The sequence below is a fragment of the Myxocyprinus asiaticus genome, chromosome 12 (genome assembly GCF_019703515.2).
Source record: "Myxocyprinus asiaticus isolate MX2 ecotype Aquarium Trade chromosome 12, UBuf_Myxa_2, whole genome shotgun sequence".
NCBI classification, from domain to species: domain Eukaryota; kingdom Metazoa; phylum Chordata; class Actinopteri; order Cypriniformes; family Catostomidae; genus Myxocyprinus; species Myxocyprinus asiaticus.
Window position 1 is genome coordinate 9755932 of NC_059355.1, and position 27947 is coordinate 9783878.

Here is a 27947-nt window from a genome sequence, read left to right on the forward strand (position 1 = left end):
ACTAACAGAAGCCAAACCTGATCCTCCCGAACTCTTTGCAGAACTGCATGCAGTAGACTAATTGGTGGAAAGACGTGTTGTCGGCCACTAACACGCCAAAGTATCGATGCCCAGCAGTGCTGGGGGCGAGAAGGAAAACCAGAGGGGGCAGTGTGACATTTTGCTCGAAGCGAACAGATCCACTTCTGCTCTGCCGAACCTTCTCCAGATTTGTTCCATAATCTGAGGATGTCATGTCCACTGTCTGAGCATCGAGCCCTGTCTGGACAGGAGATCTGCCCCCAAATTCAACTGGTCTGGAACATGCATGGCTCGTAGAGAGTGCACATTGTCCCGTACCCACAGAAGAATGCGGCATGCCAGCCTCAGCATGGCATGAGAACGCACTCCTCCCTTGCGATTGATATAGGACACCACTGTCCTGTTGTCTGACGATAAGCACATGGCTGCCCTGGATCTCTGGGAGGAAAAAGTTTAACGGCAGCAACACCGTGAACATCTCCAGACAATTTATGTGCTAATATTTCCACTGGCCCAAGAAACAGAGTCTGTTGCCTTGGCAACAGGTCACTCTTGTCTAAGTTTACACACAGCCCTAGATTGCTCAGATGGCTGAGAATAACATGTTGTCATTGTTGGACAGCCAAAGTCTCCGAGTGGGCTAGCACCAACCAATCGTCGAGATAATTCAAAATCTGGATGCACTGAAGCTTCAAGGGCGTCAAAGCCGCATCCATGCATTTTGTGAAAGTGCATGGTGCCAATATAAGTCCGAAACGGAAGGACGGAAAATTGATACACTTAGCCCCGAAAGCGAATTAGAGTGCAATCTGATCCGGTGCAATCTGAATATGGAAATAAGCGTCCTTCAAATCTGTTGTCACAAACCAGTCCCCCAGCTGCACTTGTGACATTATTTGCTTCTGTGTCAGCATTCTGAATTGACATTTCATTAGATTAGAATTCAAACGTCTCAAATCCAGAATGGGACATCAACCACCATCTTTTTTCGGCACCAGAATAATAAATAGAAAAAACAGAAAATAACGGCTGTAAAAACTGCACTCTCTCTGAGAAGGTGGAAATCTCCTCTATTGCCCCTTTTTCTAAGAGAAAATGAATTTCCCAAATCAAAAACAGGGCTTCTTGAACAAAAACGTCTGTTGGAACGACCCCGTTAAACACCGGCGTAGTTTGCCTGAACTGAATTACGTAACCATGCTTTATCGTTCAAAGTACCCAGTTCAAAATGCCCTTCAGCTGCTGCCATGTCGACAAATGGTTAGAAAGAGGGATTAATGCATGGCTTTTGCCTGCAGCGCGACATGTAACCACTAGATTAGGGATGTGCAACTTTGAAGGGGGCGAGGAACAACATTTTTTCTCCATTCTACCAAGGGGCCAGATTACAAATCCACACTCTAACAATGTTCACCCCTTTACTCAATTTCCTCATAATTGTGGGTAATCTATGCACAACTAATGCAATGTTCTTTTAAAGATTTTGTTACCTATATTAACATTTTATTTAACCATATTTATAAAAAGTAATATAATTATTTTGTAACTTATGTTTTTACTAAAACATGCCGTTCACATGTACAAATTCATGTTCAATTGACAAGCAAAATTCTTCAGACTTACATTTTCAAGAAAATGTATCTAATTTGCATTATCTACATTTGCAACAGACAAACACACAAATGAACAGACAACATTTTCAACCCCACCTCATAAAACAGCTTAAAGGTATTAGTTAAAATATAAATATTGTCATCAATAACAATACTGGATACAAGAACATAACATTTCAGTGCATTAATACAAAACATTTCAGCACCACAACATACACACACTGACCGAACAGTCCCATGCGTCAGAGAACATAGAGAGGGTAGAGGGTAAAACACGTCTGCAAACTCCTGTTGCAACTTGGCAACCTCTGCGAGTTGATACGGTGAGAGGTGGTCTCCGCAAGTGACCAGGGTGATATGATTGTGTTTTATATTCACCTCCGGCCCGACCTACGCCCTCTCCGGAACTACCATAGCCAACGTCACAGGGACCACCTCCCTCCACAATTTCAGGAGGTTGAGGTGTTATATTTGATGTGCGCCCCCTCTATCGGTTCACTTTACCTCATAATCGAGATCCCCCAATCGTTGTGTGACCTCAAAGGGTCCTTGCCACTTGGCGAGTAATTTGGAGCTCGATGTGGCGAGTAATACGAGTACCTTATCTCCCGGTGCAAATTCCCGCAGCCGAGTTCCTCTGTTATACAGTCGGCTCTGTCGTTCTTGAGCTTGGAGCAAATTCTCCTGTGTTAGTTGGTGTGGAGATTTGCTCTAATATCAAGAACGTATTGAATTTCATTCTTACTGGCTGAAGATCCCTCCTCCCAAGCTTTGTGTTTGACATCAAGCATGCTGCGCGGGCCCCGCCCATAAAGCAGCTCAAATGGGGAAAACCAAGTGGAGGCTTGCGGGACCTCTTGTACTGCGAATAACGGGATCGAGCCATTTGTCCCAATTTCTAGCATCCTCGTGCACAAACTTACGAATCATGTTTTTAAGGGTTTTATTAAATCGCTCGACCAGACCATCTGTTTGTGGATGTTAAACGCGTAGTGTCCGTGACATAAAGGTTGTGCCCTGATCGGTGAGGATTTCTTTCGAAATCCCCACCTGGGAGATTATTTTGAAGAGTGCCTCTGCAACACTACATGCAGAGATGCTGCGTAAGGGCACTGCTTCCGGATATCGCGTTGCATAGTCCATTAGGACTAATACAAAGTGATGTCCGCATGATGACCGCTCTAATGGCCTGACGAGATCCATGCCAATTTTCTCGAAGGGGACCTCGATCGGTGGAAGGGGGCGCAATGGCGCTTTTGGGGTGGCCGGTGGATTCACCAGCTGACATTCGCGGCATGCCGCACACCACCTGCGGACATACCCGCCAATAAAAGCGGGCTATTAGTAAGTTCAGTGTTTTCCTTTCCCCTAAGTGACCCGCCATCGGATTATAATGAGCTGCCTGGAACACCATTTCCCTGCGGCTCCGCGGTATTTAGAGCTGGGTTGTATCTTCCTTTGTTTTAGCGTCCTGCGTCACTCTATACAACTGCTTGTTTATAATTGCGAAATAGGGATATGAAAGTGTGACACCCAGCCGGAGTTGTTGACCATCGATCACTCTCACTTGGTCAAAGGTGTGCTTGAGGGTTTCATCTCGCATCTGCTCCAAAGGGAAATCCCCTGAGGATGGGAGGGGCCGCAGCCTCTCCCCCCCTCACGTCATCCTGACGTGGAGCTGACGAAGATGGCCCCGGCTCCACCTCCCGTCAGAGCATCACACATTTCACATCTCGTTGCTTTTGTGCAGGACCCATCCATGCATATTCCCCTTAATACATTTCTAAATTCAGGCCAATTAGTCCCCAAAATCAGCAGATGGGTGAGGCGGGAACTAACCACGGCCTCCACTCTATGTTTTGTTCCCTGGAATTTAATCACAAGGGTCACCACAGGGTAGTTGTGAATATCCACATGCAAACACTTCACCCTCACCGTTTTAGCTGTGACAAAGCCTCGTGTTGAACCACAGGGCATTAATCCCAGAAGTGTCCCGGATCCCCTCAACTCCAGCAGGCTGGCCCAGGCACCATGCCCGCACCTGCGTCGGCAGACACTTCCACCTGAGGGGGAGAGTAGCGGAGCACTGTAGATGCTGGGGGCGGTGCAAACCCCCGCACATGGGGAATTGGCCTCAGTGGCGGGGCTCCTCGCCTCCATGGGGCAGGAACGGGCTCTGGAGAGAAAGCAGAGTGAGAGGGAAGAGGGGAGGGGGAAGAGAATGGGGAACACACAGGGGGAGGGGAGAGAGAGTAGGATGGCTCTTCCTTCCTCGGGTACGCCACCATATGGTCCTCCGCCAGCCGGACAGCTTCTTCCAGTGACGCCAGGCAGTGGCACTGGACCCACTCTGCCTTTCCTTTTGGCAGTCGATGGATTAGCTGCTCCATCCCCCACCAGCAGCCATTTCCGGCATGCGTCTCGGAAAGCAAACGTGTGGCTGGTCCTCTCCAGTTTCATGGATCGAAAGAGCTGGCGGTACTGCTCTGGACTGTGGCCAACCCACTGCTCATAAGCCAGGAGGTTAGCTGCAGGCAGTTTTTGAGCAGCAAACCTGCCCACTGGTCACGCAGCCAGCCCCAGATCTCCGTGGTTCGCTCAAAAAGATCGAGGAAGGCTTCTGGGTCATCTTCTGCCCCCATCTTCAGAGTGTGTGTGGGGGCAGGGGGCTGTGGTTGTCCGGGGTCACGGCCAGGGCTATCTCCTGGCTGAGGAGGCTCAAGATCACATGCCGGTCCTCTACTTTAGCTCGTAGGTTCTCAAAGAACCGGCGATCTTGGTCTTGGCAAGCTCAAGCAGGGATCGTTGGTGGGACTGGTGCAGGCCGATGAGGGACTGGAGGATCTCTGCCAACTGTGAGGACTCCAGGGGGCGTACTTCCTCCAACTTCAATCCCGGGTTTTGGCACCAGTGTGAAGGATTCCACAAACAGAAGGGAAGGAGGACACAGGGAAGCAGATTTTTCCAGACTCAGGTAAGGCTTTTAATCGGCCACTTCAATGCTTTACAGCTTCACAAACTCAACAGTCTCAGAGACACGTTGGCACTCAAACTCATTAGCTTCACGAACATAAACACATTAGCTTCACAACATAAACACATCAGCTTCCATGAGTACTTTAGGCTCCCTTGTGCCAGACTCTCTCTGCCTCTCTGCTGGTGGTGTGGCCGTTTATCTGCCTCTATCCCTATGCTCATTGGAATTAGAGACAGGTGTTAGACATCATTTAGCTCAGGTGTAAGCTCCCTTACCGCTTTCTCTCTCTCCGGATGGATGCTCAACCACGCCCCCGCTGCCACACTCCCTCTTAAAACAACTTTTTCATTTTTCACGAGCGAAACAGCATTAGATATCTTTGGTGATTCCCGACTGTCATGGATTTCGTAAAAACTTTTGATGCCTTTTACCCTTGTATTTTATTTACCCTTAACATCTGAGAGGAGAGCAGCTCTGGTGTATGTATGTCTCATACTGTACGACTCTTTGATCACTTATTTGCGATAAAATTGAAATCTTTAATGATAGATTTTGTATCCAGGCAAACAAAAACATGGGTTCCACCTGCAGACATTAACAATAGTGCGCACTATGTCGCTGACAAGCTGAGGTAAAATGTAGCTCAATTTACCTTCTAAATGATGAGCAAGTGTAAGATGCTGCATGCTAGAATCCTAGAGAGATCAGCAGGTCTGCTACAAACATGCGACCTCTTCTGGTAAATAGTTGTAATTACATCATAAACTGAATGCAATATTTGCATATTACCTTTTTCAAAGAAATAAAATCAATCCTCAGTCTTGCCCATCCCTGCACTAGATGGTGAACTTGGCTTACTTTTGGCAACTGCCCCCAAACCAATGGCTGAGGCTGGTTGAAGGGAATTTGATAATGTTTTTTCCTTTATTGTACTCAGGCATAAAAGATGAGCACCCTGAGATGCCTTTACCGAAGGGATGCTGACAGAATAAACATTTTCCCTGCTATTTTGAACAGGAAAACATTTACAAACCTTGGGGGAAATGTTTATTTGGGAAAACTGGTTTGTCACAACGGCCACAGCATTCTTTATTGGGGGACAACGTGTGGTGCTTATGTTCACTGTGTGTCTTGTGCACACTTGTGTTTGATGAACACTGAATTCAGTTATGCATGACACGAGACCCTTGGTCATGGGGACAGAGGCTGAATTCGGAATGTGAGTTTTTAATGTTCGCTCCCCAGCGCAAGCTACGGGTGGAAACTGAACTATATTCTGGCTGTCGGGTGTTCGAAAACTCCCAGGACTTCTACATTTTGTGATGAAGATCCGTGGAAAAAGGGAGTGGCCTACAAGGCATAGCTGCGTGCTGGCCTGCTAAAAAAAAACAGTTGTCTAAAATCAATTTACGATCCTCCAACTGCGCTTCATCTGGCCAATCCAGGTGCAATTTTGTTCCACTGCATGTGTAATAACCTCCAGCAATTCCACATGATGTGACGTAGCTCCCTAGGGGCGTTGCTTAAGCGCCATCAGCCAATACATTGGCATGATTGTATAAGGGCTTCAGACCACATGACAGGAGAACCATGAAACTTTGACTGCTTTTTCCCTTCATCTTTCTAAAGTTAGGTTTGATTTTTACCTCTCAGTTCAAAAACATTTCTGTTTGCCTTTCAGCCGTCGTCAATTGGAGACACACCTGGGGAGTATTTCAGCAAGTAGCACTCCAAAATCTATGCTTTCAGATGAACAGCTCAACCAGTTGATTCTCATATGACAGGAATAACACACATATAATGTGTCAGGGGTTCCCCAGCAACCACCAGGAGCCGCCATATATGTTCAGCGTTCTATTTATATGTTTAGTTGTATTTTGGGTTTTGTAGTTCTTTTCTTTTCCTTGCCTTTGTTCATTGGTTCTTGTGTTTATTACTCCCAAATGTGTCTTGTTAACCCTATTAGTCTTTGTGTATATACAGTATATGCCCTCCTGTTCTCCCTGTTTTTGTCTTATCCTTTGATGGCTGTAATGGTTTGTTTAGTTTTCAAGTGTTCTTGAGTTTCTTGTGTTTCCAGTGTTTATTTTCTGTCTTTATTAAATGGCCTGCATTTAGATCCAGTCTCACTCACCTCATCTCTCAGCAAACATTACATAATGGGACAAACAGATTCTAAGACTGACCAAGAACTCTGTGCAGCCCATCTGCCATTGGAGAATCCTCAGAGACATCTAAATCTGTCTCAAATGCTCAATCTCTCAAGATTATGATGAGGACATTTGAGTGTTAACAAGAGGAACAGCGTTTGTTTGCTGAAGTCCTAATGAGCATCATGAAACATCAAGATCTCTCATCTACCCCCTGAAGTCCCATTAGCACAGTGAAACATTGAATTCCCTATTATTTCTTCCTTCCTGCAAGTAAGTGTTGCTACTTAACCCCTTAATTAAACTGTATACCCCCTTAGTTTTACTTGGTGAACCTCTGTATTCCCTCTATAGTGTCATGTAAACACTTGTGCATGTGTTTGGCTTGTTAATTCATATTTATTGATGTTTCTACTTGAGGATCAACAACTAAATTCACACAGTCAGTGTTTGGGATTAACAACTATGTTTCATAACAGATGTGACTCTTAAATTGTCCTGTTCGTACAAAAACCCAAGTCAAGCCACTTTACTATTCTCACATGGTGGATCTAGAGGTCTGCAGGGGCCTTAAGTTGAAGCCCATACCCGATTTGAACCAAAAATCACTCAGTCTTTATTATTTCTCCATGTGAGTAAATTTGTTGCAATAGGCTGTATTTTATTTAAGTATTGAAAGCAACATTCATAACCAGGGATTAAAAACTATAGTATTTAGTTTATTTCTGAGAAGAAACTGTATAGTTTCATGTAGTTTTTCATTTCAGTTTTGTCGTTCCGCAGCCTCCTTTACAAATAGTAACTGGTTAGAATGAAATAAAAGAACGGTTAATAACATTCTTTTTAAAATGACAGTACTCTTTTCAGATGACTCTTTACAATCCAGATCTTACAAGAGAAACAAGCGGTCAAGTTTGAAAAAAAAAAAAAAAAAAAAAACTTCAAAAATAAGCGAAAATAAGCTATTTGATTTTTTCCCCCATCTGGGGGAATTATCAGCATAGAAATCATAATAGTAAATATGTTTCAATAATTTCAATTAAATATATATATTAGGGCTGCAATGGTACACAAAATTCACGGTTCGGTACATACCTCATTTTTGGGGGTCATGGTTTGAAACGAAAACATCTAAAAGAACGAAAACAAAGAATCTTTCTTTAAATTATTTATTTTAAAAACACAGTGGCTGATGGGCAACAATTCTTATTGTGAAGGCTCATTTATACATGACTTTCTTTAACAAAAGTTACAATTTAAAACTTAAGAGCATCTTATATGCACATTTTATAAAAAAAATATATAAATCATAATAAAAGGAAAAAAGTGCAGTTATAATAATTGTAACAAAATTAAGATATTAGCATGCAGATTTCTGTGTCTTTTGATTTTCAGCTCACCACTTGTACTTATCACTCAATTTTCAATTTTATTTTTCTGGAAAATCTGAATATCCACATTAGAGGGCGGATCTATTGCACTGAAAGGCTGTTCCATATTGTATATCTCATCTAAGTGCATTCAGCAGGAGACGCGGATATAAACATGGAGACAGCGTGCAACATAATTTGCCAACATAAGAAAAAAAGAAAAAAATCTCCAGAGTACCAAGACATTATCTATTAAACACATTAACAAATTCTAAAGGTTCCTTAGCTTGACATAAAACTGGCAATCTGGAATAAACATCACCACATTATGCAGGCCAAATTGTTTTATTTTGTTAAGTGTACCCATGGATTGAGAGTGCATGCATACCGTCATGGTTACTGGTGTAACCTCCATTCCCTGATGGAGGGAATGAGATGTTGTGTCGATGTAGTGACACTAGGGGTCACTCTTGGGAGCCCGAGACACCTCTGGTCTTTGATAAAAGGCCAATGAAAATTGACAAGTGGTATTTGCATGCCACTCCCCCGGACATACGGGTATAGGTCTGGCCATTTCAGCGGGTAGTTCAGCGTTGTGGCAGGAGGGACACAACGTCTCGTTCCCTCCATCAGGAAATGGAGATTACACCAGTAACCATGACGTTCCCTATCTGTCACTCACTCGACGTTGTGTCGATGTAGTGACACTAGGGTTCCCTATACGAAACGCCACAACTGGCTGAACTGTGTTACGTGAACTGGCGGTGTGTGGTGGGCAGACTGCTGTGTGCCTCATAGCCAGCACACCAGGTCGACACGTAACCTCCCCCAACATAGTTATGAGTGTCGAACAGCACTTTTTGGGGACAAGTCGACTACCCAAAGATAGAGACAGGCTTAACCCAGTCGTGGCCTCTTTTTCCCTTCTCTTTTTCCACTCCCTAAAAAAGAAGGGGGATTATCCGACTGGGCCGCCAGGTCTAGTCGGGGGGTGTCCCTCCCAAGGGGAAGACACCACGGAGACCACACCTCGCCCAAAGAGGGGGGGGATATTTAAGTGGAAGAATGCGTCACATGGTCTTTCCGACCATGTGGAGAGCCTTCAAGGTAGATCCTGCCCAATGGGGGAGGAGTTACTACAAACATGGAGACTGGGGCAGAGGGGTTCTGCCCAAGGAAGACGCAGTTTGCCAGCAGGGAAACAAACTAGCGGAAGATATATATCGCATGGGGTTAGCCTTACAGGGAACCGCCACATGCGGAGCACCTACCCCAGAACAGGGCTCTTAGTTAGCGCGTGTACTGGGCTGGCAGCAAGTCTCTTCGAAAACTCGACTGCCACAGGGCTCGGAGGAAGTCAACCAGGGAACAAAGTTTGTGAACACTACTGGGAATTAATGGCGTATGTCTTCAGCTCCAAGGGAGGTGGAAGGCACTATGTGCAAGCGATACACCCGGCCAGCTATCCCGGGCTTATCTGCTTGTGTTGCGTGCCACTACCTGGGACAAAACCGGTTCCACCCGGAGGTTGTAGAACCTTGCACAGGTGTTGGGTGTTGCCCAGCCCGCTGCTTTGCAAATGTATGTTAGAGAGGCACCCCTGGCAGGGCCCAGGGAGCCGCTACACCCCTGGTAGAATGGGCTGGTAGCCCTACCAGGGGCGGCATGTCCTAGGCGACATATGCCATAGTTATGGCATCAATGAGCCAGTGGGCAATCCTCTGCTTGGAGACAGCGCTTCCTTTCCGCTGTATGCCAAAGCAGACAAAGAGCTGCTCAGAGATTCTAAAGCTCTGTGTGTGATCCAAATAGATGCGTAAAGCACGCACCGGACACAGCGACGACAGGGCTAGGTCTGCCTCCTCCTGGGGCAGCGCTTGCAGGTTCACCACCTGGTCCCTAAAGGGGTGGTGGGAACCTTGGGCACATAGCCCGGTCAGGGTCTCAGGATCACGTGAGAGTAACCTGGACCAAACTTCAGGCACATTTCGCTGACAGAGAAATATTGCAGGTCACCTACCCTCTTGATGGAAGTGAGCGCAGTCAGGAGGGCAGTCTTCAAGGAGAGTGCCTTAAGCTCGGCTGACTGCAAAGGCTCAAAGGGGGCTCTCTGTAGACCCTGAAGAACTACAGAGGTCCGATGAGGGAACAAGGTGCGGTCTGGAGGGATTCAGCCTCCTGGCGCCTCTTAGGAATATGATGATCAGGTTGTGCTTGCCTAAGGACTTACCGTCAACTGTGTCATGGTGTGCTGCTATGGTGGCAACGTACACCTTCAAGGTGGAAGGGGACAGCCTCCTTTCCAACCTCTCCTGCAGGAAGGACTTCCAGATGGGAAGAACACCACTTAGTGAACAGACGGCACTTAAAGGCATACAGGCGCCTCGTAGAGGGGGCCCTAGCCTGAGTGATCGTGTCTACCACCACAGGTGGTAGACCGCTTAGGTCTTCCGCGTCCCGTCCAGGGGCCAGACATGGAGATTCCAGAGGTCTGGGCATGGGTGCCAGATGGTGCCCCGTCCCTGAGAAAGAAGGTCCTTCCTCAGGGGAATTCGCCAAGGGGAGGTGTCGCGAGGAGCGTGAGGTCCGAGCACCACGTTTGGGCGGGCCAGTAGGGTGCTATCAGGACGACCTGCTCCTCGTCCTCCCTGACCTTGCACAGGGTCTGTGCAAGCAGGCTCACTGGGGGAAACGCATATTTGCGCATGCCAGGGGGCCAGCTGTGTGCCACCGCGTCTATGCCGAGGGGGGCCTCGGTCATAGCATACCAGAGCGGGCAGTGGGGAGGATTCTTGGGAGGCAAACAGATGCACCTGTGCCTGTCGAATCGACTCCAAATCAGCTGGACCACCTGAGGGTGGAGTCTCCACTCTCCCCTGAGGGTAACCTGTCGTGACAGCGCGTCCGCTGTAGTGTTGAGGTTGCCCGGGATGTGAGTGGCTTTCAGCGGCTTAAAGTGCTGCTGACTCCAGAGGAGGAGACGGCGGGCGAGTTGTGACATACAATGAGAGCGCAAACCGCCATGGCGGTTGACATATGCTACCATTGTCGTGTTGTTTGTCTTAACTAACACGTGCTTGCCCTGGATCAATGGCCGAAACCTCCGCAGGGCAAGCAGAATTGCCAACAACTCGAGGCAGTTGATGTGCCAATGCAGTCGTGGACCCGTCCTGAGGCCGACAGCGTGCCCGTTGCAAACAGCGCCCCAGCCCATTTTGGAGGCATCTGTTGTGACCACGATGCACCTGGAGACCAGTTCTAGAGGAACACCTGCCCGTAGAAACGAGAGGTCGGTCCAAGGGCTGAAAAGACGGTCTCGAGACCATCTCGGGACTCGAGTCTGGAGCCAGTGCTGAAGTGGCCTCATATGCATCAACCCGCGCAGGGTGGCCACCGCCGAGGATGCCACATGCCCCAGGAGCCTCTGAAAGAGTTTCAGTGGAACCGCTGTTTTCTGTTTGAACGACTTCAAACATGCCAGCACCGACTGGGCGTGCTCGTTAGTAAGGCGCACCGTCAAGGAGACTGAGTCCAACTCCAAACCGAGAAAAGAGATGCTCTAAACCGAGAGGAGCTTGCTCTTTTCCTAGTTGACCCAAAGCCCTAGTCGGCTGAGGTGTGAGATCACAAGGTCCCTGTGTGCGCACAACATGTCTCAAGAATGAGCTAGGATTAGCCAATCATCAAGATAGTTGAGAACGCGAATGCCCACCTCCCTTAACGGGGCAAGGGCAGCCTCTGCGACCTTCGTAAAGATGCGAGGAGACAGGGACAGGCCGAAAGGGAGGACTTTGTACTGATATGCCTGACTCTCGGACGCAAACCGCAGGAAGGGTCTGTGTCGAGGAAGGATCGAGACGTGGAAGTATGCATCCTTCAGGTCTACCGCCGTGAACCAATCTTGATGCCAGATGCTCTCCAGGATGCGTTTTTGCGTCAGCATCTTGAACGGGAGTCTGTATAGAGCCTAGTTCAGAACTCGCAGGTCCAAGATTGGCCGCAACCCACCGCCTTTTTTCAGTACGATGAAGTAGGGGTTGAAAAGCCCCTTCTCCATCTCGGCTGGAGGGACAGGTTCTATCACGCACTTCCGTAGGAGGGTAGCGATCTCCGCGCAAGGTAGCAGCATTTTCGTCCTTCACCAAGGTGAAGTGGACACTGGGCGGATGCCCAGTGAAGTGAATCACGCAGCCGAGTCGGACGGTCTGGACCAGCCCTCACGATGGATTGGAAAGCGCAAGTCATGCGTCCAAGTTCCGCGCAAGGGGGACCAAAGGGACAACGTCATCAGACGTACCGGCAGGTGGGGCCTCGTGGCGGGGCCTAGCTCGAGGTGCCACACCACGTCGTGGCCGTGCTGAGTCTAAGGATATCAAAGCACTTACCTGGCTCCCTGTGACCACCCCCGGAACAGCCTGGGATGGGGGAGGAAGAGGCCTGTCCTCGTGACCCGTGGGTGTCACATCGGGGGCGTATTTGTGCCACAGCTGGGCGCTCAGGGGCGGGAGACCGCCGCTGGAGCGGCAAAACCTGCCAAATAGAGCGGTGGACAGTGGTCGTGATGACGGCCGTGCACACCGGATACGTGACCCAGGGAACAAGGAAATCACTCTTGCTGAGTTCTTGAGTACTGCGGCCACTTGGGCATGCAGCGCAATTAAATGCAAAAGGTAACAAAAAGATGGAGGTCTGCTTACCAGCTCCAGTGCAGCGGGTTTCGTTGTCCCTGGGTCGCCCGTCTCAAGGGCGCTTTGAAGGCTTTCACGGGTTCTGGGCGGCCGTGAGATGGGTGGCGTCTGCTTCCTGCGGTGGGCTCCACGCCGGGGCCGGGCCGAAGGGGGGGCTGCGGCAGAGCCGGTGCAGTCACCGCAAGGGGACGCCCTTGGTGATGAGTAGATGGGGTGCGGGGTCTTGAGCTGTGCCGGGGCAGAATATACCGGCTAGCATCCATCTACTGCTCTACCATCGAAAACTGCTGGGCAAAGTCTTCGATGGTGTCGCCGAATAGGCCCGCCTGGGAAATGGGGGCACCCATCTCGACCAGATTGAGCCAAAGGTGGCGCTCCTGGACCACTAGTGTGGCCATCGTCCGCCTGAGAGACCGCGCCGTGACCTCCATCACTCGGAGAGTGAGGTCGGTTGCCGAGCGCAGTTCCTGCATCAATCCCAGGGTGGAACTACCCTTGTGCAGTTCCTTTAGCGCCTTGGCGGACTTGCAGGAGAGCCATGGCATGCAGCGCGGAGGCGGCTTGTCCAGCTGCACCGTAGGCCTTGGCCGTCAGAGATGACGTAAACCTATAGGCCTTGGGCGGGGGCTTTGGGCAACCGCACCAGGTGGCGGCGCTCTGAGGGCATAGGTGCACCGCGAGCACCTTTATCCACTGGGGGATTGCTGAATAGCCCTTGGCCGCCCCACCATCGAGGGTAGTGAGGGCGGGGAAGCTGAAAAGATCGGGACAGGGCAGTAAAAAGTGCCTCCCGTGACCTTGTCAGCTCTTCATGCACTTCCGGGAAGAAAGGAACAGGGGCGGGTTATGGCTTTGAGAGGTGCCGCGAGCCCAGGAACCAATCACCGAGCCGCGAGGGTTCAGGGAAGAGCAGTGAGTTCCACTCTACCCGACGCTCGCGGCTGCCCGGGAAAGCATGTGGTCATCTGCGCATCAGCCTTTGACTGGGCAATCGACCCAGAAGGGAGGAGCCCAGACTGGACGAGCCCACTTTTTGCTTTTCTCTTTCCTGGAAAAGAGAGTGAGCTGCAGAAAAAACTGCTGACACTAAACGACACTGATAACAGCCACAACGGACCTTTATCATAAAATTCAAAATAACACATTGGCCGGATCGCTAATCAAAACATCCACAGATCAGATGAAATAGAAACTCCTACTAAAGAACTGGAGATGTTTCATCTGGATTATACACATACCTGACAAAAGTTATTTCAGAAAGTGCTGAGGATATGTCTCAACAGACAGCAATATATTGAATAATCATTCAATGAAGACTTAAAAAAACTGAGAAATTAATCTCTTACTTCTTTTTGTTTCTCCATGTATTTGTCCATATTGTCATATTGTTGTTATGGTTGAGGAAGTAAGTTTAAAAAAAACGTAAGCCTGCGAGTAACCAAACACTGCACATGCGCTGCAAAAGCAAGTACGTGATTGGTTGCTGCTGTAACCCATCACGCCACTGGCCGCTGCTTTAACCCTCTGGGGTCGATGGACGCGCCGGCGCATCCTGCTGGATTTTTTCCGCATAACAGCGGAAATAACTTAAAATACTCATTTTTGGGCATACAGATAAGTTTAAGACATCATTAGAAACTATAAAGGGTCTACTTTTATTTGTGTACACTCACAATAACAACAAAACCTTGTGCTTTTGTAAAATAAAGAAAATAAACAGGGTGCGCTTTCAGCCGTCTCTGTCTCCGCGAGCATCTTTCTGAAACACGTCAAAAAAATGAAGTGAAACTCCGTGAATACTTATCACACAAACATGAAATATATGTCTAAAGAAAGCTTAAAATGTCAATTCAAATTTAAAACAAATATTCTCCTGCAATGTAATCTGTATGAAACAAAGCGAGGTACAGTTTCTCCTGGCTCAGCTCATTATCGCTAATGTGATCCCACCCACCAACAGAGCGCGCTATTCATACGGTAATGTGCTGAGGCGATCAATGCAAATATGCAAATGGTAAACGCCCCCACAACAATGCCTTAAAAATCATCAAGTTTCATCATCAGATTCATTCACTTTCCTGCGTGTTTGGAAGATGGAACGCTACACAGGTGAGGAAGCTCTACAGATGATCCTGGATAATGACAAAGAGTTCACATTTTCCTCAGAAGAAGAGCGGGACTCCGATGATGAATGTTTACATTTTGAAGAGCGACTTGATCCAGCCAAGGATACAGTAATGACATTTGAAATATGTCCTAATAGGCAAGTTTTAGTAACATTTAAATGTTGTTTCGGCTAAAGCAGGTAATTAAATTGTATGCTGTATGATATAAATATGATATGTAATATGATATAAAAATAATATGAATGTTTAGATTATATTTTAACTAGTGTTTATGCTGCCTCATTATCATCAACGAAGCTTGTGCTTGCAAATATCTGTTCGGGTGTAAATGTGTAAAATGTGCTGTAAATATGCCCATATTAGAAAATCAGCATATTAGAATGATCATGTGACACTGAAGACTGCAGTAATGATGCTGAAAATTCAGCTTTGATCACATGAATAAATTGCATTTGACAAAATATTAAAATAGAAAAGTTATTTTAAATTGTAAAAATATTTCACAATATCACTGTTTTTTGCTGTATTTTGGATCAAATAAATGCAGCCTTGGTGAGCAGAAGAGACTTCTTTTAAAAACATTAAAACATCTAACAGATCTATAAACTTTTAAACGGTAGTGTAGGTCTAAAGTTTTTAAGTAAAGTCTTTATGTAAAGAAAATGTATAGTCAGATAATACATTCAATCATTAAGTCTCCTCACATTCATTCTCTCTCAGGGGAGGGGTCTTTGTCTCCTCAGGTGTGAATCAGTATTCATGATCATCCACGCCTCCTCGCATATGGCCTTTCTAACACTAAAAGTGTCTTACAAAAGTTAATTTTTGTGTCTTAAAGTGTCTTACAATAGACTATATTGTTTTGTATGAATGAGTGATCAGGATGGTTTTCACATCATTTTTGTAGCAAAAACTCTAGGCTACAAAATCCAGTTCTCAAAAGTCTTGTTAACAAATGTTTAGTATGTGTTATATGGCCTTATTTCAGTGACTTACAATTTTAGTTTTTTCAAAAACCATGCATAAATGTTATTTTCTCAAAAATACAAACATGTACAAACATGTTGTTCACATATTATTGTAGCCCAGTTTGTGCTGAATACAGTGTTATCAGACTTTAGCCATTAATATGTTTTTAAGCAACTGAAAAAAGCACAAATGTCAAGGCATGTCAAAACTTCTCCAGGGCCCAAAACACCGTCAGACCCCAGAGGGTTAAATGATCACGCAATTGACCACTGATATACTTTCACGTGATTGGTTGCCACTGTAATCAATCACACGATCATTCTGTGCAGTAATTTGTGCATCCGGTGAGAGTTGAGGAAGTTTGATATAAATAAACCCCTACACAATGTCAACATCTTACATTTATATTTTATAAATTTTTCATTTTAGTTCTAAGTGGTTTGTGTTGTTTGTAATATGTTGTTTTAATATTGGTTTCATGTATGCTAAGATATGTAATCATTCGTGTGACTGCGTGTACCGTACCGAAGGCCCTGTATCAGTTTTGTTTGGCGCAGATACATGTACAGTTGCAGCCCTATATACACTATATTGCCAAAAGTATTCGCTCATCTGCCTTTAGACGCATATGAACTTAAGTGACATCCCATTCGTAATCCATAGGGTTTAATATGACGTTGGCCCACCCTTTGCAGCTATAACAGCTTCAACTCTTCTGGGAAGTCTTCACTCTGATTCATCCCAAAGGTGCTCTATCGGGTTGAGGTCAGGACTCTGTGCAGGCCAGTCAAGTTTTTCGACACCAAACTCGCTCATCCATGTCTTTATGGACCTTACATTGTGCACTGGTGCGCAGTCATGTTGGAACAGGAAGGGGCCATCCCCAAACTGTTACCATAAAGTTGGGAGCATGGAATTGTCCAAAATCTCTTGGTATGCTAAAGCATTCAGAGTTCCTTTCACTGGAACTAAGGGGCCAAGCCCAGCTCCTGAAAAACAACCCCACACCATAATCCCCCCTCCACCAAACTTCACAGTTGGCACAATGCAGTCAGACAAGTACCGTTCTCCTGGCAACTGCCAAACCCAGACTCGTCCATCAGATTGCCAGATGGAGAAGCGTGATTCGTCACTCCAGAGAACGCGTCTCCACTGCTCTAGAGTCCAGTGGTGGCATGCTTTACACCACTGCATCCGATGCTTTGCATTGCACTTGGTGATGTATGGCTTGGATGCTGCTGCTCGGCCATGGAAACCCATTCCATGAAGCTCTCTACGCACTGTTCTTGAGCTAATCTGAAGGCCACATGAACTTTGGAGGTCTGTAGCGATTGACTCAGCAGAAAGTTGGCGACATCTGCGCACTATGCGTCTCAGCATCCACTGACCCCGCTCTGTCATTTTACATGGCCTACCACTTCGTGGCTGAGTTGCTGTCATTCCCAATTGCTTCCACTTTGTTATAATACCACTGACAGTTGACTGTGGAATATTTAGTAGCGAGGAAATTTCACGACTAGACTTGTTGCACAGGTGGCATCCTATCACAGTACCACGCTGGAATTCACTGAGCTCCTGAGAGTGGCCCATTCTTTCACAAATGTTTGTAGAAGCAGTCTGCGTGCCTAGATGCTTCATTTTATACACCTGTGGCCATGGAAGTGATTGGAACACCTGAATTCAATTATTTGGATGGGTGAGCGAATACTTTTGGCAATATAGTGTATATATATATATATATATATATATATATATATATATTAGGGCTGCAACAGTACATGTATCTGCGCCGAACCGAACAGATACAGGGCCTTCGGTAAGGTGCACACAGTCACACGAATGCTTTCACCCTGACACACACACACACACACTATATATATATATATATGTATATATATATATATATATATATATATATATATGTGTGTGTGTGTGTAAATTATACATTTGGTCATCTAAAATTAATTAATAGGCTACATATCTCTCTCTCCTGAACACACAAACTGCATAGCCACGTTTGGACTAAGGTCACTGTGTGAGAACTTAACTATTATGAACTTCGATCCAAAACTGGAATTACGTATACTTGAAAAAATGGTTGAGAGCCTGATCCAAACCCCGCACAAAACCCAATGGTTTGTTGGGGTCCGTCAGTCTCAGGTCGGTTATCAGACCTATACTGTAACCTTAAACCTAAACCTAACCAATAGTGTCAGAAAAAGAAAATATGACATGAAAAATGCAGTTGCTAAAGCAACCATGTCATTTTCTGATGCTTCAGTGACACTTTCAGCTCAAGTGTTTACTCATGTGCTCTCCCAAAGGCACTCCTCAGGACTCGTCCTCGGTCCTTTGCATCGCAAGGTAAAAAAAAAAAAACATCAGCCCACTGATTAATTTAGCCTACATTTACATATAATACCTGACACAAGCTGTCTTGACAAATGGTCACGAATGTTCAAGACAGTAGCCATACTTGGCAAGCTGCACCTTCTCTCCCACCATATGGTAGTTTCACAGTGTTTTATCTGCTAATTAGTACCTTACACATAAGCCAGGGCAGTGGACCAAATGTCAAAGTGTTCCTCCTATTCTTGCATTAATAGTACCACCTAAAAAACTTAGGCAAGCTCACATCATCTTTAACAAAGGCAGAAAAAGTTGGGATTGTGAAATGATTGTGAAAATGAAATGTTCAGTTGATACAGGAGGTGTTCCCATTACAATAACACCAGAACAATATGAGCTTTCACTTAGTGGTAAAGAATGACTTAGTGGTAAAGAAATTTTCATTTTCAGGACTACACAGGTATTTCTTTTTTGTATTTTATTTTAAATGAATGTAAAAGGTGGATGAACTTCTCGTTATGCTCTTTCAACAACATTCCCTTGAGTAGAGTTTGCTCTGTGCTCTTTTCTGGTATACCTGCATGTAGAGGTCTGCACAGGTTTGTTTTTACCATCCCCCACACGCCTGCTCCCGCAAGTTTCTATCCCGCACACGAACGCCAAATTTTACTCCATGTTCACCTGCTCTCTGCCCGCAGGGATTTTTTTTCCCAAGAGCACCCGTCCCCACAACCCCACATTTGTTTTCCACATAGGGCAAAAGACATACAAATAGACACCAAGCGTACATAAAGTTTCTGTTATTGCTATCATCAAATAACACATGACATGATGCCCATCTGACTTGGCTGAGGTTGATTTCTTAACACTAAATTGACCAATTTCTAACCTGAGTTTAACATCCTTTGATGTCAGTATGTCCACACTTTGACAATTGGATTTGCAAAAACTACAATTTCATTTGCTTATGTTTTGAAACCCAAATTAATATAATTTATTATTGTCCAGTCAAGTTTATTATTATTATATGATACTGAATTAATATTATTGTGAGGATTTGTTTTATACAATAATAATCTATTTCTGTTGTATTCACTTCACCTTTAACTGGAGCTTTTATTTTGACAAAATGATAAAATTCCAGTGTAAAACTTTATTTGGCAGTTTCCTCATTACAAATCTGATGAAATGCAGTCACCTCCAACATTTCTGTGATACTGTGTCATGTTTTTAGATTTATATGATAACCAAATGTTTATAATTGTGAGAATGGGTGCACCTGCAGCATTTTGCCTTCACAATGCACATGAACTGCTCTGAGACGGCTGAGAACAGCGTATCCATGCATGAACACAGAACAACGTGTCACCAGTCATGCCTTGAGCGTTTTGCTCAGGTTTCCGTCAGGGGCAATTGCGTGGTTTGCGTAATGGTTAACACCGCTAATGATCTTACTGTAACCAAGACTGTTGCCATTTGAGGGATGAATCAAAATGATTTTCGATGACATTAGGCCACATATGGTGCTACTAGAGCTTAACTTATAGCTTTACGTATAGAACCAGGAGCATTCCTTTAAGCGACTTTAAGTTTTAGAAAAGAAAACTTAAAGAACAGGCTAATCTGATTCTATTTTCTAACACTGCACCCAAAATTTTAAATGCTAAACATTTTATATTTCAATAACTCAACATCTTCTGACAACATGAATATATGTTATTTCTAGATTATTTTGTGGGTGGCCATTCATTCAGTTACTGCATGTAGATAGTGACAGAGTCTTTATATGCTTGGATATCAGAATAACACTGCCATTAAATGACTGAGGAAGACATTACTGTCTATTAACAGTAATTAACTACTATTCTGCAGTATGCTCTACACCTGCAGTATGCTCTACACCTGGACATTTATATCTATCAGATGCTTTCTTATCAAATGCAACTTACAATACCATGCACAAATCAAGTTACTGACAAATACAGGAAAGAGTGAGATTTAGCTTTAGGGATGGGAATCGTAAGGAATTTAATATTTTTTGTTCTGGTTCCACTTAACGAATTATAATATATATATATATATTTTTATAATTATATTTATTTTTCACACATTATACATTTGCACATATACAGTGAAATTCTTTTTTTTTTTCACATATCCCAGCTAAGCTGGGGTCAGAGTGCAGGGTCAGCCATGATACAGCGCCCCTGGAGCAGATAGGGTCAAGGGCCTTGCTCAAGGGCCCAACAGTGGCATCTTGGCAGTGCTGGGGCTTGAACCCCCAACCTTCTGATCAGTAACCCAGAGCCTTAACCGCTGAGCCACCACTGCACTTTGTGAAGGGTTTGTAATGGGGTTTATTAATGACTAATAACTAATCTACAAATGCATTACAAATAATTTGTGTGCAGTTATAACAGCATGAATAAAAAGGGTGAATTGCATGCAATACCTGCCAGATAGTGAACCAATTTTTACTCACATTTTATAAATGCTAAAAAAAAAGGTACCTATTCATTCTTATTTTAATCAAAATCATGAAATGTCATAAGTTATTATTTATGTCATGATACAGCAAAAATAGACTATTATAGGGAGAACAAAGGTGTTGTTAATATATTAATTACTCTTATGTCTTGACTCATGTCACTTTGTTTGTCAAGTTGGTGACAAAAGAATGCCACTACTCAGAGTGGTAACATGTGTATCAAAGTTGGAATGTCTCAGCCAAACACCAATCAGGTCTTCATGCTCATCCACAGCAATACCTGTAACTTTGATTTCACTCATTTATCAAAAGTATATCTATATTATTTACTTGTCTTCATTTTAGGGATTATTTATGAATTAAGTAACAATATCTGCACCTTCTAGTACAAGTCTTATTGTAAGGTGGATTTACAAGCTTATTTAGCATCCTCAAAAAAAAAGTATGCAATCTGAATGACTATGGCTCATTTACTGAGCTATCCTTGAACCATTCACTGTATTAATGACTTACTAACATTTGTATGCTAAGAAAGTGCACCTTAATGTAAAGTGGACACCCACAAACCATTTATTAATGACTTATTAACAATTAATAAGCTATGAAATTGTACCTTAATGTAAAGTGAACACCTGTGAGACATTTATTATTGTTTTACTAACATGAATAAGTTATGTAAGTGTACCATAATGTAAAGTGAACACCTGTGAACCATTTATTAATGACTTACTAACAATAATAAGCTATAAAAGTGTACCTTAATGTAAAGTGAACACATGTGAACCATTTATTAATGACTTACTAGCATTAATAAGCTATGAAAGTGTACTTTAATGTAAAGTGAACACCTATGAACCATTTATCAATGACTTACCAACATGAAAGTGTAACTTAATGTAAAGTGGACAACTGTGAACCATTTTTAATGAGTTACCAAACATAGCAACCTATAAAGTGTACCTTAAAGCAGACAATTATGAAACATTCATTAAAGAGTTTCAACTTCTGAAGGTCATTTAGTAATGAGCAACTAATGCTTCAGTATTACATCATATATCATGTACATAAATGAACAAACATGTAATGTAGTCTGATGAACATTTACTGAACTTTATGTACAGTAAATAAACATTACCTTCATAAAACATAAGTATTTTTTCTTACACTTTAATGAACTTAATATAAAACATACATGTGCAATTTATTAATAATTTTACTTAAATAATAATAATAATAATAATAATAATATATATATATATATATATATATATATATATATATATATATATATATATACATATAATTAATATTATTATTTACTTTTTTTTTTCTTTTTTTCTTTTTTTTTTCAGAAAAAATTAGAAGCAAGGTTAAGTGAGAGAATGAACTTATTTAATAAAGCCTTGTAGGTGGCAATTACCCCATAGTGAACTTTATGTAAATAATGGTGCAGTTGGTCTTAAACATTTATAAAATCATCAGTTTTACACTATCACTGGGGGGAAATGAGCACATAAACATTATATTTACTAACATACAAACTCAAACTAGCTTAGCTCAGCAACACATACCAAACACGTCTGGCATGGAGCAAAAGTGCTCCAGTAAATTCAGTCTCTTACTGTCACAATGTGAGCACTGACATATCAAAATAACGTTTCTGTTGAGTATTAAAGTATATCTAGTTCGTAGACATTGCCTGTCTTTCGCTGAAATCCATCTTTCCCCCCATCTCACGCCATCCATTCCAAGAGTCTGAATAACCTGGTGTCCTGTCTCCCAGCCAAAAGGATGTCTAACCAATCAGCTCCACGTTTTAAACAACGCACAACTTAAAAATAAAATATCATAATCCATTTTTGAAATCATACCTTTTTTCATTTTATAAAAGTAGCATTTAAAAACATTCATAAAAAGAAGTTTAGATTGTTTAAATCAAACTGCTATGAGTTAACTGACTACTTTGGCTACTTCCAATCTTGCTTGCAAAAATTGTAAGGGAAACAGGACTGGTTACTGGAGGGTCACGTGACTTTTCAAAGCTTTGATTGGCTAGGAGGCGGGACCCAGGTAAGGGAAATGCAGGAGTTTGGAGCTGCAATGTAAAACATGAAAAAAGTCAGGAAAGACACGCGGTATGCATGAATGAACTTGGTGAAATGTAATACTTTGCAGAATGTTTATTTTAATATACTCAGATTGTGAACAAGTTTGAAACTACAATGATGTGTGCAACTGGAACTGCTGCACTGGAAAGAGCATTGTTTATGCTAGTGCTACAGTAGATAGTGAAACGTCTCACTCTTTGGGAAGAGAGCAGGTAATTAATGGAAACATCTTGGGGTGTTTTATGTATTTATTTAATCCTAATCTATCCTATAAAGGTTGTAAAATGGTGTTTGTTAATTATATTTTAGATATATTATGACCAGACTGAAATGTGTTCTGAATGTTATTGATTTTATTTATTTATTTTTAACTTATATTAGTTTACTATTTATAGTAAATATAGGCTAGGCTAATGTAACAATAAAGCCTTAGTATATATACATATTAATGTGTTTATTTTTTCTAATGATCGTGTAAGTAAGTGATAGTGTAAGTTTGTTAATTTTACAATGTTGAGTGTAAATGTTAATGAATGTCTGTTATACTGTTTATTTGCTTTATGTAAAGATTCAGAATGGTTTAATGTTCATCAGACTATATTACATGATATATGTTCACTTATTAATTTAATAATATGTATTATAAATTATGTAATCTTGAAGCATTAAAAGTCACTCATTAATGAATAAAGTGCTGGAGTTGGAAACTATTTTAATAAATGTTTCTTAATTGTCCACTTTACATTAAAGTATACTTTAGGTTACTAATGTTGGCTCAGAGGTGGTCACTTTACATTAAGGTACACTTTATAGCTTACTAGCACTCATAACTTATTAATAAATGGTTCACATGTGTTCACTTTACATTAAGGTACACTTTCATAGCTTACTAACGTTCGTTACTCATTATTAAATTGTTCACAGGTGTTCACTTTACATTAAGGTACACTTTTATAGCTTACTAACATTCATAACTCATAAATAAATGGTTTACAGGTGTTCACTTTACATTAAGGTACACTTTCATACCTTATTAATGTTGGTAACTCAATAATTGGTTTATAGGAGTCCACTTTAAGGTAAATTGTCATAGGTTGATAATGTGGATAATAAATGGTTTATGGTTAACTCATGAATAAAAGACGTGGTTGACCATTTTGCATTAAGGTACTCATTTTGAGGTTACGAAGGTTGATCTATTCAATATAAAGCTTTATAATGTACGATTAAAGTATAAATATCCATTAAAATTAAAGTTTTTGTGAAAAATCTTTTGATAAACAATAGAGAAATCAGAACTGTCAAACAATGCACTGGGTGAGCATGAAGACCCGCAGAGGTCTGGTAAGAGATCGCTCGGAGTAGTACCATACTTTTCATTAAAATTACCAGGAAAGAGACATAAGTCAAGGCATTACAGTAATGAATATACACCTTTTAATCTCTATACTAGTCAATTTTTGCTGGATAATGACATAAATCATGCATTTTGTCATTTCATTATTTTGATTAAAATACGTATGAACAAGCCTTTCAGCATTTATAACATGTAGGTTAAAATTGGCTCACCTTTTGGAAGGCATTGCATGAAATTCACCCTTTTTATTAATGTTGTATAACTGCACATTAATGATTACTACTGCATTTGTAGATGAGTTATTAGTCATTAATGAATCCTTTTATAAACCCTTTACAAAGGGAACCTTAATGTAAAGTGTTACCAAATTTCTTATCAGTTCTAAACTTTTAGAATTATTTTTATTTTATTTTATTTTATTTTATTTTTTTTTTGTGAACAAACAACTGTTCACATTTATTGTATCTAACTTTGCTGTGTTTTTCTTCCTCTCCTGAACACATATTTTGGATTTCGTTTGAGGTATGTCATGTGTGCCATATCTGTGAAGCGGTTTACATATCACGAAAAGGTGCGGTTACACAGTTTCTTAATCATGGGAAACAATTAAACACACTCAAAAATTGGATGTTGATCCACAGCCTTTGGAATATAAGAGATTCGATGATCATCATGACAAATAGATTGCATATTTCAATAACAGTGGTCCAGCCAAATCGGCAAAAGAATGCAGATGCTACATAAACGTTAAGGGAACTGAACATCATGAAAAGTACTCTCCAGAATATTATACCAAAAATGGAACCGGTTGTGAAGGGGAACCCAATCTTAGTTCCCAACATGAGTAATCTCTTTAAAAAAATAAAATAATAATTAATCAAATCAAATACTAAATCAAGTAATATAAAGACTGATTTGTTTAAACAAGTCGCCTGTTAGGCATACCATTATCATAAGAGCAGTGTTGGGTGTTTCTCTAAAAAAAAGTAATTATTTAATAACTACTAATTACATCTTCTGCAGTGTAATTAAATTACTGTACTAATTACTCTGTCTCAAAAGTAATTGCATCACTTATTACTAATTATTTTCTAAAACCCTTATCAACCTTGACCAGATGTAAAATACAAGGATAGACATGAAACTGTTCTTTTCATTCTTTCAAATAAATCATATAAAACCAAATTAATTATTCATGAACTGGCCAAAGAATTTAAGGGGGCAGCATTACATTTGGAAACATATTAACTTATTAACATTAGATGTTAAATTTAGATTTTAAATTCACTATTGATTTATATAGAATTGTTCTATAGTCTATAAAGTATTTAACACAATTACGTCAGAAGTAATTGTAATTAAATTACTGAAAAATGAAGAGTAATGAAAAGTAAATTACAGTAATTAATTACTTAGTAATGCATTACACCCAACACTGCATAAGAGTGACTTTGTAATTTGTCCCCTAACACTTCTGCAAGGTTGTATAGTTGCAGTCAGGAGCTTGGGGCCAGACCCAGGGATGTTTAAGCCCTCTTCCCCCGCTAAGGAGCCTGACGCCAGGGTCAGTGATAATGGCTGTGGCCAGATGGTCGCTGTCCATTGGGGAGAAAGGAAGCAGACAGCATGCTCGCTCTCTCACTTTAGAGGTTGCATATTCCACCATTATTTAATACTTATTACATGCATCATTTATCTTAATTATTTCTCTATGAAAGTTTGATGTGGAACATAACATAAGTGACACAAAAGTGAGTTAACTTTGCCCTTGTTTGCAGACAAAGGGGTGGGTGGTATAAAGAGTTAATAATGAGAATGTTTCTGTTGTGATACAGTGGACATCATACAATATTTTATGAAAGGTGGCATATAATGGAAAACTGGATTTCCTTTGCTCTTTTTATATTGGTGATTTATTTTTATATTGTTTCACCATTCGGCATGGCATTTGCTACAGTGGCTGAAGGATAATTGCCAAGCAGTGCTGCAGAATGAAGGTGCCCCAGCAGGGCTGGGCTGCAAGCTTATAAAGCACACAGAGATAGAGGACTCAAACCATTACACATCAGCAAGAAGAGAGGAAGAGGGAGAACAAGCAGTATGGCTGGTGGCATTGTCATGCTGGAGGGTCATGTCAGGATGAGCCTGCAGGAAGGTTACCACATGAGGGAGGAGGATGTCTTCACTGTAATGCACAGTGTTGAGATTGCCTGCAATGACAACAAGCTCAGTCCGATGATGCTGTGACAAACTGCCTCAGACCATGACAGACCCTCCACCTCCAAATCGATCCCGCTCCTGTGTACAGGCCTCGGTGTAACGCTCATTCATTTGATGATAAACGTGAGTCTGACCATCACCCCTGGTGAGACAAAACCACGACTCGTCAGTGAAGAGCACTTTTTGCCAGTCCTGTCTGGTCCAGCGAAGGTGGGTTTGTGCCCATAGGTGACATTGTTGCCGGTGATGTCTGGTAAGGACCTGCCTTACAACAGGTCTACAAGCCCTCAGTCCAGCCTCTCTCAGCCTATTGCGGACAGTCTGAGCTGTTGGAGGGATTGTGTGTTCCTGGTGTAACTCGGGCTGTTGTTATTGCCATCCAGTTCATATATGAGCATATATGCAGGTGTGATATTCGAATGTACCGATCCTGTGCAGATGTTGTTACACGTGGTCTACCACTGCGTGGATGATCAGCTGTCCTTCCTGTCTCCCTGTAGCATTGTCTTAGGAATCTCACAGTACGGACATTGCGATTTATTGCCCTGGCCACATCTGCAGCCCTCATGCCTCCATGCAGCATGCCTAAGGCACGTTCATGCAGATGAGCAGGGACCCTGGTCATCTTTCTTTTGGTGTTTTTCAGAGTCAGTAGAAAGGTCTTTATAGTGTCCTAAGTTTTTATAACAGTGACCTTAATTGCCTACCATCTGTAAGCTGTTAGTGTCTTTACGACCATTCCACAGGTGCAGGTTCATTAATTGTTTATGGTTCATTGAACAAGCATGGAAAACATTGTTTAAACCCTTTACAATAAAGATCTTTAAAGTTATTTGGATTTTTACAAAATTATCTTTAAAATACAGTGTCCTGAGTTTAGTATGTCTATCAATGAAATGCATGCCAAGCAGTATCAGGAGAGGAGTTGCAGGTACAGTGAGGGTTGTCTCAACATCAGCTGTGGTGGCACACACCTGTAGGGTACAGACAAAGACATTTTTAAAGGTGTTTTTAAGGAGGAAAATAAACAAAAAGGTCAATAATCAGAATAAATATATATGGCATTCAGAATTTAAAACACAGGGCAGAAAGATAAATAGTATATAAACTTACATCTGTAAAAAGGACCAGCCCTGTTAGGTTCTCTACAAAGTGTGCCATGAGCAGCTGAACACCACAAAGTGCCATCTCATTATCTTCACTATTAGAGAGGACATCCTTGACATCTTTGTTGGTATGTTTTCTCCTGAAGTATTCTGTGATGGCTCTCCCACATTTCTCCATACTGAGTTCCAAGCTACGAAGCATGTTGATGTCTGTGAGCAATCCAAACTGAGCATATATAAATTTTTGAGTGAAAAGAAAAGGCCATTTGCTTCTCATATCTTCAATGTCAGGTGGTGGAAGTGCATTTATATGACCACAATGTAGACAGAATGTGAGCTCCATTCGATTGTTGACCTCTGCTCTTTCAGCTTCACCTGCACCCTCCTGTCTCTACCAGTCTTTGG

General features: G+C 42.5%; 1 protein-coding gene across 1 annotated transcript; it reads right to left on the reverse strand.

The window, feature by feature from the left end:
• Position 1: 1 nt before the first annotated feature.
• Positions 2 to 27947, reverse strand: LOC127449608 (uncharacterized). Its single transcript, XM_051713139.1, has 3 exons — positions 27550 to 27947; positions 27301 to 27410; positions 2 to 296 (listed from the first exon to the last, which is right to left on the reverse strand). Exons 1-3 carry the CDS (start codon positions 27883 to 27885, stop codon positions 2 to 4), a joined length of 741 nt encoding a protein of 246 aa, XP_051569099.1. The 5' UTR covers positions 27886 to 27947.